The 13,056-nt window shown below is 39.9% G+C and overlaps 2 protein-coding genes across 6 annotated transcripts; both read left to right on the top strand.

The window, feature by feature from the left end:
• Positions 1–129: 129 nt before the first annotated feature.
• Positions 130–4,222, top strand: LOC108951169 (protein BCCIP homolog). Of its 4 annotated transcripts, XR_010494157.1 has the most exons (9): positions 131–337; positions 419–495; positions 580–840; positions 927–1,136; positions 1,244–1,309; positions 1,622–1,714; positions 1,785–1,841; positions 3,555–3,836; positions 3,930–4,222. XR_010494157.1 is itself a non-coding variant. In XM_065138090.1 (8 exons), the coding sequence occupies exons 1-8, from the start codon at positions 196–198 to the stop codon at positions 3,651–3,653; spliced, it is 963 nt and encodes a 320-aa protein (XP_064994162.1). In that variant the 5' UTR covers positions 130–195; the 3' UTR covers positions 3,654–4,222. The 4 variants fall into 4 exon arrangements, 3 of the variants coding, with proteins under 3 accessions (XP_064994162.1, XP_064994164.1, XP_018678204.2); XM_065138090.1 differs by having other exon boundaries at positions 130–337; positions 1,827–1,841; positions 3,555–4,222; XM_018822659.2 differs by having other exon boundaries at positions 3,555–4,222.
• Positions 4,223–5,236: 1,014 nt separating this feature from the next.
• LOC135586840 (probable inactive poly [ADP-ribose] polymerase SRO2) lies at positions 5,237–8,004 on the top strand. Of its 2 annotated transcripts, none has more exons than XM_065139108.1 (6): positions 5,237–5,367; positions 5,590–6,055; positions 6,128–6,369; positions 6,603–6,733; positions 6,830–6,925; positions 7,811–8,004. In XM_065139108.1, exons 1-6 carry the CDS (start codon positions 5,325–5,327, stop codon positions 7,850–7,852), a joined length of 1,020 nt encoding a protein of 339 aa, XP_064995180.1. In that variant the 5' UTR covers positions 5,237–5,324; the 3' UTR covers positions 7,853–8,004. The 2 variants fall into 2 exon arrangements, with proteins under 2 accessions (XP_064995180.1, XP_064995181.1); XM_065139109.1 differs by lacking the exon at positions 5,237–5,367 and adding an exon at positions 5,474–5,493.
• Positions 8,005–13,056: the final 5,052 nt, after the last annotated feature.

Raw genomic sequence — 13,056 nt, 5'->3', positions numbered from 1 at the left:
AACGAGTCCAATCCGAAATCGAACTCGTCGGTCCGACCCTATGCATCTCGGGTTCGTGAGCGGTTCGATCGAACCGCATCGCTGACGGCTTCCGCGCGCCCCCTTTCTCTTCTTATAAACCCTCTTCGCGAGAATTAAACGCAAACCTTCGGCGTCCCTTAGACCCGGCGGCTGGGCGGCGGAGCGGAGCACACGATGGGCCATCGCCAGCGACCCGAGAAGCGGCGCCGCCTATCGAGGCCCCGGCCCTTTCTCGGCTTCTCCTCTTTCGCCCGCTCTCTCCTCTTCTCCCACTCCGCCCCCTCTCCCGACCCCTCGGCCTCTTCCAAACCCGAAGGTGCTTTGCTTCTTCTCTTCCCTCCTAGGGTTTTTGATATTGACGTCTGACACGATCCGTTTGTCTCTCCTCAACTGGAAGATGGAATCGTCGAGCTGAAACCGCCCAGCGAGATAGAACGGGTTGAGTCCGAGCAAGAGGACGACGAGGAAGCAGAAGTAAGAAGATTTCTTGCTCACGTTTTTAGTATGATTTGTTGGTTTGATTGTGAAGTTAAAGATGTGATCTTCTTTGGTGCTAAGCTTGAGATGATGCAAGCCGATTTCGGTTTCTTCGACCCTAAGCCCGGGGATTTCAATGGAGTGAAGCTCCTTCTCCGGAATTACCTCGACGATAAACAGTGGGATCTCAGTGGCTTTGTAGATTTGATCTTGGAGCAGACGACGGTCGGAACTGTCGTTAAATTGGACGAACATGACGAAGCGAGAGACGGGAACGGGGATGATGATGACGACGCTGGCCCTTTTGCTCTAATCAGTGCTCTTAATTTGGCGAGATATGAGGTTAACGTTAACAAAAAAATGTTGTGCTGTTCTTACCATCACTATGTTAGTATTTGCTCTAAAATTATGAGCTTTACCTTTTCCAGGGCCATAAATGCATGAAAGAGTTCAAAGAGTATCTACTGCATGTATGCCCTGATGAGGGCTTAAGGAAGAGGCTGAAACCATTTTTGGAAGAAAAAGTGAGTGACGTGGGACTTTTGGTTTCTCAGCGCTTCGTAAACTGCCCCTACCAATTAGTGCCTCCATTATATGATGCATTATTTGATGAGGTCTCATGGGCAACAGAGGACGAGGTTGTATAACAATCAATATGCTATTTTGCAATAGCTTAGATGTGGATTTGTGCTTTCTTTGTTTGAATCTTCTGCAATGGCTTTACAAATTTACTTGTTTCTTTCAGCCCACAAAGGAGCTTCAGGATTTCTTCCGCTTCAAGTATTATTTACTGGTTACCAGAATCTTTGAGGTACATTAGTCGTCTTCCTTTTTTCTGTTGAGTGATTTTTGATTGGTCATTTGTCAATATGGGTTTAGTTTATGATAAGAATTTAATCCCTTTAAAAGGCCTGCAGTTACATAGCTCAAATCTAGCAAAATTTTGCATCCCACCTTCTCAAAATAAATGAGAATATAAGAGTTAGAATGAAATATTTATTCTGTTTTGGGCCAATCTCTAGAACTAAACGAAGATCACGCTTAGAATGTAGCCATAAGCTACATTTTATTTGTGCCACTGAGGACAGTGTTCTGATCTTCGCCTTACCATTCTTGATTTCAGGATAAAAATGCCAATCAACGGAAGGCAAAAGTTAACGGTGATTCCAGTGGCCCCATAATTTATATCAAACCGGAGGATGAGATTTTCCAAGAGGTATTATTATGATTGATATAAAATTTTGTTGTTATTATCAAGATTTCTCACTCTTCCTATCTCATTTCAGTTGAGCTTACTCTCTTTTACTTTTCGTTTGCATGCTGAGCAGTTGGCTCCACGAGAGGTATGTGTGCATTGTTGTTGCATTATTGTTTCATTGTTGCATTATTTTTTCAGGGCCCTTATCATGCTGTGCCCTTTTCACTTTCATAGAAAAGTTAGTGTGTTCTTTTACCCAGTGATTTAAAAAGCATTAGGCGTCAAAAGACATCTAGGTTCGAAAATGCCCGAGGCGCTAGGCGCTCGCCTAAGCATCCACCCGAGAGAAGCGAGGCACTCTAAAATATTAATATATAAAATATATAAAATATAATTAATAAATAGATATTAACAGTGCTAAAGTCTAAATATGGATTATTATATAATAATAGTAGTTAATAATTTATTGTCAACAATATTTAATCTACTGTTAACAGTAGTTAGAGGGGAGAAAAGAGTTATTGACGATGGAAAGTGGGGAAGGAGAGGGTGATGATGACAGAGGAACTTTCGGACGGATGCGACAGCGACGGAGGAAGTTGTGGACGACAGAAGCAACGATGGAGGAAGCTTCATAGAACAGCAGAGGCGGCGGAGGAAGTTGTGGATGGTAGCAGCAACGATAGAGAAAGCTTCAGATGGTGACAGTGACGACGACAGAAGCTATGGACGGTGACATCATGGGCAAAGGAAGCTTCGAATGTATCAGTTGGTGGCAGAGGAAGCAGTTGTGACGGAATACACGAAAGCTAAATCTTCAGACCCGTCCGTCAGCAATAGAGAAAGCATCGGTCCTATGCGTCGATGGCGATGACAATAGCAGAGGAAGCAATGATGGTGAAGGCAACGATTACGCACGAAGTAGGGTTTATGGCTTGGGCTCATGCGAGGGGTGGGGTTTGCATGTGCAGGTTTAGTAACATTATATAGCTTAGTTGGTTCAATCGAACCACCTAAGCTGCTATTCAACCAAACGCTTCATTTCAATCGGGCTATCGCCCAAGGCGCTTGGTGCCTGGGTTCAGGCAAGCGCCCAAGCACTATAGCACGCTACCTAGTTGAGGCTTGAGTCGCTTGGGCCTCGTCTCGTCTCACCCAAGCGCTCGGGTGCCTATTTAAACCTTTGCTTTTACCTATAAACTATATGATCATTGGTGATACTCTATTTACTGTGCTTGTATCATAAATTTCATTCTATTATGTCTAGCACTAGGATATTAGCATGGATTCATTATAAAAAGTCATTTTCTTGAGATTAATTGATGTGAGAAAGCCCTTTTTGTTTAGTCAAGCATTTACATATCTAGAATTTTTAAACTAAATTCGGGTTTTATCAAGTCAGGCTTTTCATAGGTTTTGCAGCTGTAAATGACAAGCCTTTTGCTAGTGGTCATGCTAAGTGTCACTATTTAAATCAAGCTGATTGTACTAGACTGTTAAGTGCAATATATGCTTCTCTTTCCTTGATCAAGCTATTTAAAGTTAAAACCTTCTATATCGTGTTGGTTGTTAATGTTGAAAAGGCGATATGTTGGTTTCTGTGATCAACATATTTTTATGTTGAAAAGGCTATATTTTTATGAAGGCATTTCCAATTTTCAGAAGTACTCCAGTTCATGTAGAATTGGACAATCCTATTGTCCAGAGGTGAGAAAAAAAGATAGCTAGGACAATCATATTCAGAAGCCACATCTTACAGGACACCATATATCAGTGTGTTCAAGTTTCATAATGACTACTGCTTATGTTGTATTATTGGCCTTTTTTAACGTATACTCAATTTGGTATTCTGCTGCAGCTAAAGAATTACAGGGAGAAGGGGCTGGTCATGGTTGTAATAGCCGATGAAGTTCCCAAGTTTCGGGAGAAATTGAAGTCTTTATTTACTGAATCTTAATGCTTGCGAAGTTTGACTATATGCTGATTGCAAATATCATCAACCAAGTGTTGGGGTGACACACTGTTCCATTTGATGCTAAACATCAGCCACAACTGCTTCATTGGTTGTAGCGGCGATACATCAAGTTTTGTTCCATTTTTTTGGTTCCAAGCAGAGGAGCCGCATGTGCATTACTTTTGGGTACCTTAGGAAGCTTATTGTGTTTTTCTTGATTAAGCTCAGAGTTGTGAAAGCAAACATTCGATCTGTGTGATCACGTTGTATTTGTGACAGGAAAACATGAAGCTTTCATGGAGACGGGAGCAACATGATGCAGCTGTCGCAACAAGGCATAATCAAGTGCTAATTGTCATGGTAATTATTCTTCGAGATCATCATTTATTCACAAAAAGGAATACTGAGATATTAGCATGGTCATATTTCTAAGCCATGCCTGCTGTCATCTGGATTCATGTTTTATCTTGCATACTGCATTCAACTCGCACATTGGTACTGTTAAATGTTGTTCTCAGCCAATGTTTACAAACGTTTATGAAAACATAATTACGACTCTTCGAAGCTATTAATTGGATTTAAATCCACCAGAAATTCACTCAAATATTGACACTGATCCAATTTGATTGTTAGTGTGATTTCTAAAATAGTTCTTTGGATCGTTCGAATCCCGGACGGTAACGATAGTTTTATAGATCACGATGTGTAACTCACCATCTCCACTCTGATGAGGCTGAGGTAAGCAATGACACTAAAAGATAAACAAATACATGAAGAGATAAGAACATGAGACTTCTTACTCGGCCGCAAAGTACGCGTAGGCGTTGCCGAGTGCGACGGGGATCTCACCGCCCATTGTAATGCTTACCGTTGCAAATGCCCGCAGTAGGCGGCCTCGTCTATTTCAATTGACCTTGTTGACCATGCACATTAATTTTTTTCATTATATAGTTAATAATTATATTCCTACTGCTTATTCACAAAATTATTCAAATAATCCTGTCATTTAATTCATTAAATCTCAACATAAATTAAAATATTATTTTCCAGGGTTATTTTTTTATTAAAATCATTTTTTGTCTTACTTAGGTCGAATACCTGAGACCCTCTCGATGGTACCTGATGATTTCTTACACATATGGACTCGAACCAAGAGAGACTAATTTAATCATTACTATTATTTCTCTTAATAAAAAAAGATTTATAAATCGAGAAGACTAAATTAAAAGTTAGGAATTCCCTCAAATTTTATGTTAGATATGAAATATCTTATACTTTAATACTGTTGAAACTTTTAAAATAATTTAAAAAATATATTATTAAAAATTTAAAAAAAAAATAGTGGTATTCCCAAACAAATATTTCAAAAATAATAGCTTGTGATCAAATACAAAGAAATCGTCATGAGCTTACCAAAAAAAGGTTGAATTTTTCCTTGGTCAATAAGTCATGAAGGGCAAAGAAGTCATTTCTCACCCCTGAATCCATGGGTCGGTACCCACCCCCTCAAGCATACAAACGAAGTGCGCCGAACCGTGTCCCGCAAACAAGAGGCGGTTCCCCTCCCACCCTGTATAATAGCCGCCCTTTTCCTCGGCACTCTGTTCTCGTCCCAAAACGACTGCCAAAGCGCGCGCGACACACACAGAGAGAGCGAGAGAGAGAGATAGAGAGATGGGAGTGATCCGAAGGATTTCGAGTCTTGATCCAAAACAAGGTGATTCTTTTCGCCGCTTCTTGCGTTCGTGTTGATGTATCGTTCTCTTTTGTGCTATACCTCGGCTTCTCTCGTCGGTTCTCAATTTCTTTCTAGTTATTTGAAATGCGAGCGATCCGTGATTAGGTAATCTTTGAATCTGTGGAGAGTAATGTTTTAATTGGTTTTCCTTCACGAGATCAAATCACTTGTTTAACTTTGATTCTTTGGCCTTGATGGAAGGTTTGGGAATGGCGGCACGATTCGGGAAGCAACAAGAAGAGAAATTGCTCGCATCGAACAATGGGGAAGGAGGAGGAGGAGGACTGGTTTCAGGAACGCCCCAAGCATTCGACGGCAACGGGATGGTTAGAGTAAGCAAGGACAGCGAGGAGTTCATCCTCTTGCGACATAGGTTCTACTCAAGCATTGGGTCGCTTGTCCCGCATTGCTCCTTGGTGGACCTCCATCGCGTCTTGTACTCGACCCCGACTAGGCGAACACGGTGGGAAGCCTTCCATCGGTCTCTCGAGGCCGTGGCGCAGAAGCATGACGGCAATGCCAACGACAAGTTCGCGTTTGCCGAAGCTTCCAAGGACAGAATCATTCAGATCGTCAACGACGGTTTCGATGTTTCCGGGACGCCCGAGGACGGTGGATACTTCGGACTTGGGCTCTATGTGACTCCGGAGCCTGTCGCCATCAACAGGTATGTCTTTCATTACACATCTAATTAAGCGATGTTTGGTGATCTCACGATTGAACTACTGTGGATTTGCAGCGTGATGTCTTCGGTCGTCGATCGCGATGGATTAAGGCACGTAATGTTGTGCCGTGTAATCTTGGGCAGAACGGAAGAGGTTGTTCGTGGCTCCGGACAATCTCAGCCCGGTTCGGTGGATTTTGATTCAGGGGTTGATGACATGAAATTTCCCACACGATATGTCGTGTGGTACCCTGAGGTGAACAGTCGTGTTCTACCTCTGTATGTCCTGAGCATCAAAGTGGACTTCCGCTCAAGAGGTCAGTTCTTTCTTTTTACCTACATATCTTTCTTTCTCCCTTTTTACAATTATTGTATAGTTGTGCTTAGAGATTTATTTTGTAGCATACAACAATAACAAAACTGTAAGTCTCAATTATTTGGGATCGATTACATGAATCTTTTACCGCCATTGAGATCTATAAAAATTCATACGTTTAATTAAGTTTAAAATACTTAAAGCATTTTTTTTAATCTATTTTCATATTTTCAGGACTTCGCCAAGAGCCTATTAGCAGACCAACATCACCATGGATATCCATTAGAAACCTGATATGTGTCTTGTCCAAGTGTTTGCCCCGTTCCACAATGTGCCAAATCAAAAAAACCCATTGCGAGTTCATGGTATTGCAACCTCAATTTTAACAGTTTGGTGCATGGGAGTGTGCTTTTACTTTTTCTTTTTGTATATCTTAATATTCCATTTGCTTACTTTTGTAGGAGAGGAAATTTTCTCGGCAGCAGCTGGTATCCCGCATTCGACAGGTAGCGGGGGACAAGATTCTACTAGCGGCAATTAGATCTTTTCGAGCTAAGGTGAGTTTGCTTTCACTAGAAAGCACCCATTTTTTGGTGGCTTATAATTTTCATTCCTTGTTGGCAATTGTAAGGCTTGCGTAAATGTTATCGCCCAAACTCACATCAAAATTCTATATCGATGTCAAGGTCACAGGCTCGGAGAGACGCATGCTAAATCATAGTCCGTGAAACTGTGAATTGCATATTGTTCTGATAGCATGGAATAGCTTATGTTAGTCTTTTACATTTTGTGGCCAACAAACTTATGCGACCATATTGCTGAAAAAAATCACATCTTACTGGGACAGTTCAGCTTACATTAATTTTCTCAAGGCTTTGACATCTTGTTCTCGGAATCCTTAGTTTCTCTAGAGAAATCGATAGATGTTGAAATTTGTGGTGCGTGATGCCGTGAAGAACAATACCTGTGTTAATCAACTTTTGAAACCAACCGCACTTTTTAAATATTAATATTTCAAAATTTATAATCGGTTCTGTGGTTTATTAAGTATTTGGTCAGTTGAGATAAAAGGAGAATGGTTTGACGATGAGCAGTAATCATGTATCATGTTTCATTTTTCACTGTTGTACTTGTCTTATTGGTTGCTTCATTCTATTTTTGTTTCAGAACATCATAGTAATATTTCTTGTTAGGAAAGAAAAAAAGTAATATTGCTTATTTACATTAAACTGAAGTATCAAGTTTGTGTGGGATTAAATTACAGAGAAAGTTGGCATTTTGATCTTTTGTCATCTTCATGATCTCACCTAGAATCCTTGGAGATCAGGGGCTGAAGCCTTCATATAACTTTCTTTTGTTCATTTGATGTCGGTAATCGTCATCTAACTACTGTTGCAATCTAAAAGGTTCGTCATTGTCTGATGCTTTCCTTACTTTTGCAGCGAGCAGCAGCTGCATCTCTTGCTTCCAGGAGGAGAGATTAGCACAAGCATCGTGCATTTTGCTACGTGGGGTCATGTAACGCAGGTGAAGATAGATTGCTGAAGAAACCACGTACTAAAGTAAGCAGGTTGTTGTTGCCTTTGAGAGACCTTCGACACCTCTGACTCCGTTAACATACCATAAACTGGGATGCTTTTCGTTTAGATCAGTTTAATCATAGTATAGAACAATGAACAGAATTCTTCAATCCAAAACACCCTGTTGTGTGAAGTGAGTTGAGGAACTGTACCCCCCCACCATCTTCCCTGTAGAGTTTACTCCTTTTGTGTTACAACTTGAACATGCAGTTATTAAAATGACAGACATCGATGGAAGAAAAATACTGTGTTCAGTGTGGTATTTGAGGAGCATCATTTTGTTGATGTTAGTTGATTAGTGGCAGGTAGGATAAGCTGATACGAGACAACAAAAGGTTGCCCCGTTGGTCTCCTCGACCCTTACTGGTTTCTGTAGAATCATCCCCCGGTCGTTATGTTATTAGTAAGCACACGATCAGGTCAAATCAGACTTCAAAAACCAAATATTTATTGAGTTAAGCTTTATGATTTGGATTTTGGTTTAAGAGTTTTAGTTAATATAAGATTTTGAGTTATCCTCTTTATAGTCATCTGAAGTGATGAATTAAAGAGTCTCTATTTACCTTATACTGATCTATGAATTCTTGATATCATCACATTTTAGATTTTCTAATATGATATCAGAGCTCTTGTTTATTTCTAACCAAAACATGATCAAACACATAAAATTGAGGTCTCGTTTATCTTTTCAATTTATTTCGTCGTATATAGGTAATTCGACTAGTCTAGAATGAATGGAGTCGATCATGTTCGTTTTCCCCTTTTAATCGTCAGATGCAATCAATTTGACTTTATGCATAATCTAATATATATATATATTAGTCTTAATTAATTTGACTTAAATTTATGATTATTTAATTTATTAATAAAGTCATTTCGGTTTGAAAATATTTATATGTGTGCCTAAGTTTAAGCTTTTGATCATTTGAGTTGATCTCCTATGTTAATCCTAATCGGGTTAATGCATTAAGTTGATCATTATTTGATTCCTGCCCTATCTTCCTATAATAACATTAAAATTGTTTTGTGGAGTTACATTTCCTAAAAATGATAAGTTAGATAATTCTTGAATTTTTTTTGTTTAACTTTTACCGAATGATACCTTTCTAATTGATTTTTTTCATCAATTTGATAAAGGTGCCCATTTGCCCTCTAGCATCCAACTTTTGTCGCGTCTGCCTCTATTATTATTGCCCTCGACTATCGTCATCGCCCCTTGCTCCCATCATGAGCAACCCTGCCCATTGCCTCCTTCCCCTCCCTTTTCCCTACCCCTCCTCTCTCATTCGCAACATTTCTATCGCTCATGCTAGCCTTCGTCGCTCTCTCTTTCTCATCCTCATCTTTCATCGTGAGTAAGGGGGAGCAATAGAGAGTGACATGGGACTAATTATAGATTATGATCCATGTATGAAGTCGTGGATCCACTGCCTCACCACAAGATCATATTACTATCATCGTGGACCCACAACTGTAGCAACAGAAAGAGGAAGTCATGGAATTAGTGTGGATTGGAAGCCAAAGGCGGGCAGCCCATTCACGATCCGGGCGATGGCCAATGAAGCTCTCATAATCTCATTCAATCTGACATTCTAAGGTTCAACTGGTGGAGGACGTCAACTGGTACACTCTCTGCTTGTCGCTTTATCTCGTTTTCCTCCTTCGACATCACTTTGCATCTATGTCGACGAGAGGTGAGACATTTACATCGGTGCCACATTGCTCTACATCTGTGTTGAGGGACACAAAGCCTTTGCCTCACCTCCTGTCGACATAGTTGTTGGATGATTCAGAGTGACTATCATTCTCATCCTCTTTCTTTTCTCCCTTTATCTCACCTCCCACCATCACTCTCCCTCCTCTTCCTCCTCCCGCCACAAGAAGATGTAGAAGTCCCTCAAGCTCCATCGTCGTCGCGATTGTCGCCCTCGCATCAGTCATTGATAAGGTTGACCATCATGTCACTCTTATCAACCACCACCACAATAGCCATCCACGACCCCTGGTAGTGTCGCCGTCTGTCACCACCACAACAGCCGACTAAGAAGTTTTAATTAGGATCTAACAAATAAAAACGTAACTAGAATATTAAAATTATATTTTTACCCATCGTTTTTATATCATTTTTGTATGTATCATCGCATGTCATATATTCCATCGGTAAAGTTGATGACACTAGGATAGATAAGATTAAATGTTTTAATTTTATAACGGTAAATATTTCAATATAATTTTTTTAAATCTAAGAACCAAGATACTAAAAAGGTCTAAATAGTAATATATAATTAAGGCAAGTGACACTTTCTTCATCAAAACATAGATTTCTCATGAGAAAATTTCTCGCTACAACGCTATCAACTCAGCTATGACTCATCATATGTGGGGATCCTTCCGCTATAGTGCTCATGTGATCGTTGCCCCATGATAGGTCGCCAACGAGAATGGACGAGATGCGAAAGGTAGCCTTATTGAAGAAGGAGGCAAACATGGGTGCTAAGTCGACTATGTCACCCTAGCGCATTGATGTTAATAATACCAATATCGTCAAGGGCAGAGTGTGCGAGTAAATATAATGGGAGGAGATGTAGAGACAATGACCATTGTGAGAGCCGAGGCAACTGTCTTAGATGACTATCGCTCATGACAAAAGTAAAGGATAATGATTATAATCTTAGGCAGTATTAATTACAATGACAATGATCGAAGGATACTAATCCAGTGTGAATGATTTTTTTATCAAATTGATAAAAAAAGATATCTTCAAATAAAAATCAATTCGAAGAATATCATTTGATATATCAAATCCCAACAGGTTAGCATTTCTTTAATTAAATGCCCTTAATTTTTCTGCTGTAGATGTAATTTAGATCACTTGATGAACATTTTTACTTCACTTGGAAGAACATGAGAGGCGCTTGCAAACGAAGTTGCTGTGTCCTCGGTACCTTCTCGTGTTGTCCTCATCACCCGAGACAAATTGGCAGTCAGATTCCTGGGGAGCCACGGCACCGCACGTGGCACCGCTGCCCTCCCCTTCACCTCCTTCTTAGAAGAATACCAACGTTGCCGAAGCAGAGAGAGAGAGAGAGAGAGAGAGAGTCTGTGTGCGTTATTTGACAGTAACGCCATTATTGCTAGTGATGCGAGTTCCAGAGGTAAAACTTGCATTAACTCTCGGCATATAGAGAGAGAGAGAGAGAGATTTGACAGTAACGCCATTATTGCTAGTGCTGAGAGTTCCAGAGGTAAAACTTGCATTAACTCTCGGCATGTATAGCCTTCACGTCTCTCTCTCTCTCTCCAATAAATGTCTGGGCATGCGCGCTGCAGCAGCGAAATGAATAGACAATTTAATTGGTCCCTCTCGAGTTGGACGCTTCTACTGTTTAACGGCGCCTTCCTTCTCTCTCCCCTGCTGTGGCTCGTCCTGAATGTCCTCACTCTCTCTCTGTCTCGACAAAGAGTCCCACACACCCACACAATTATTGAAGCAACTTGTTCTTCTTCTGTCTTCTTGGAGGAGGGTGATGGCGTACTGGAATAACGTTGGCGACGGCAGGCTGGTTTCATCGACATCAAGCTACGAAACCAGTGGTGTGTTCGCTGACACAGTGATCTATCCTGTCTTAACAAGTTGACCATGTCTCTTGTATATTCCAGCCATGAAGATTCATCCAAGTGAGACATGGTTAACAGGTAGGAGTAGACCAGTGGAGCTTCGAGTTAAGGAAGGTCAAATACGGAGCATAAGCTTTTGTTTTCGATCTAATCCGCTTCACTCGTCTCTTTTAATTACAATCATTCCATTGTTGTGTGATTGTCTCCCTTTCCAATGATTCACCACTCAAATTCTCTTTCTAAAAAGAAAATAAAACAATATAGGGTGGATTCTTGAGAAAAGTATTTCTTTTCATTTTTCTAATTTAAAAGTATCATCATTTTTAGAATTTTATAGCAGTATTTTTTTTTATCTAATATCTAAAATGAATCAATACTCCATCTATCCATTTCGATTAATTCATTGATCAAATTATCTTTTTTTTAATCGTTTTCGGCCCAAATTCTCTTGTCAAAGAGTAAAAAATCTTCTTGACAATGCAGGATGAATTCATGAAAAAAACTATTGCTTTTTACTTTTATCCCATTTTCATAGTAACACAATAGTTTTTTTTCTTATAATACTTCAAATTATCTCAACCATTTATCTCTTTATATATATATATATATATAAACGGATCGGTCGATAAGGTAAATCAGTCCAATGCAATATTTTTATACTGTGTTATTATATTTTTAATATATAAAAAAACTATATAATAATATTTTATGATATTACAAAAATAGTATAACATAATATAAAAATACTATTATATAATAAAAAGATTATAAAAATAATATTTTAAAATTAGAATTGCTTTTCCGAAAAATAAAATAAAATAATAATAAAGTTTATTCTGATAATTCGCCCTTGTCCATTTGTCGTTTTCAGGTTGAATGAGTGGGGCCGGTCACCGATGCGTCTGACCTGTCTCTGATCCCATTTTAGATTCAACTGCCCTTTACCCCTTTACGTGGGGCCCTCCTCCTGCACCAGTTGCCTGGACTCCACGTACGTCGACCTCTCCCTCACGAGTTAGAAAGCGAGAAAAAGAGCAGCACGGAGTTGGCAGAAGCCACCAGCCTCGAACTGAACATGGCGACTCGAGTCCCGACGTCACTGAGATTGCACCTTTCACTGACTTACTCCACGACACCAAATATTATGATCTCACTCGACTCCGACCACTCTTGATTGCGGATATCAATCATATTCTTTGTTTCCAATGTTCTATCTTCCTTTTATTTCTCGACGGTTGCACACGTGATGGGCACGTTCTCTTCCGTATGTATTCGCCGAAAATTCATCATTTCTTTCTAATTAATAAATATTATTATAAATATATGATGCTCCACTCGTAACCCGAATCGCTTCTCAGATCAAGTGAATCTCAACCGTCCAGTCGTTAAATCCGACGCTCTTCAAACTGAAAGGTACCGTCAATATTTTTCAATTGATGGGTATTATGGTAAAGTTGAACCTCGAGGGCCCTATATATTAGAGCTGGGTG

The sequence above is a fragment of the Musa acuminata genome, chromosome BXJ3-2, assembly GCF_036884655.1.
Source record: "Musa acuminata AAA Group cultivar baxijiao chromosome BXJ3-2, Cavendish_Baxijiao_AAA, whole genome shotgun sequence".
NCBI classification, from domain to species: domain Eukaryota; kingdom Viridiplantae; phylum Streptophyta; class Magnoliopsida; order Zingiberales; family Musaceae; genus Musa; species Musa acuminata.
The sequence above is the reverse complement of the archived record's forward strand: the minus strand, read 5'-3'. Positions and strand labels throughout refer to the sequence as shown.

What these genes read in the sequence shown, in the direction of transcription:
- LOC108951169 (XM_018822659.2), top strand. Translation starts at nt 196, where the DNA reads ATGGGCCATCGCCAGCGACCCGAGAAGCGGCGCCGCCTATCGAGGCCC. An exon ending in AGGACGACGAGGAAGCAGAA is followed by an intron (nt 496 to 579) that starts GTAAGAAGATTT and finishes TTTGGTGCTAAG; the next exon opens with CTTGAGATGATGCAAGCCGA. An exon ending in CATGGGCAACAGAGGACGAG is followed by an intron (nt 1,137 to 1,243) that starts GTTGTATAACAA and finishes TGTTTCTTTCAG; the next exon opens with CCCACAAAGGAGCTTCAGGA.
- LOC135586840 (XM_065139108.1), top strand. Translation starts at nt 5,325, where the DNA reads ATGGGAGTGATCCGAAGGATTTCGAGTCTTGATCCAAAACAAG. An exon ending in GAGCCTGTCGCCATCAACAG is followed by an intron (nt 6,056 to 6,127) that starts GTATGTCTTTCA and finishes GTGGATTTGCAG; the next exon opens with CGTGATGTCTTCGGTCGTCG. An exon ending in AAACCCATTGCGAGTTCATG is followed by an intron (nt 6,734 to 6,829) that starts GTATTGCAACCT and finishes TTACTTTTGTAG; the next exon opens with GAGAGGAAATTTTCTCGGCA.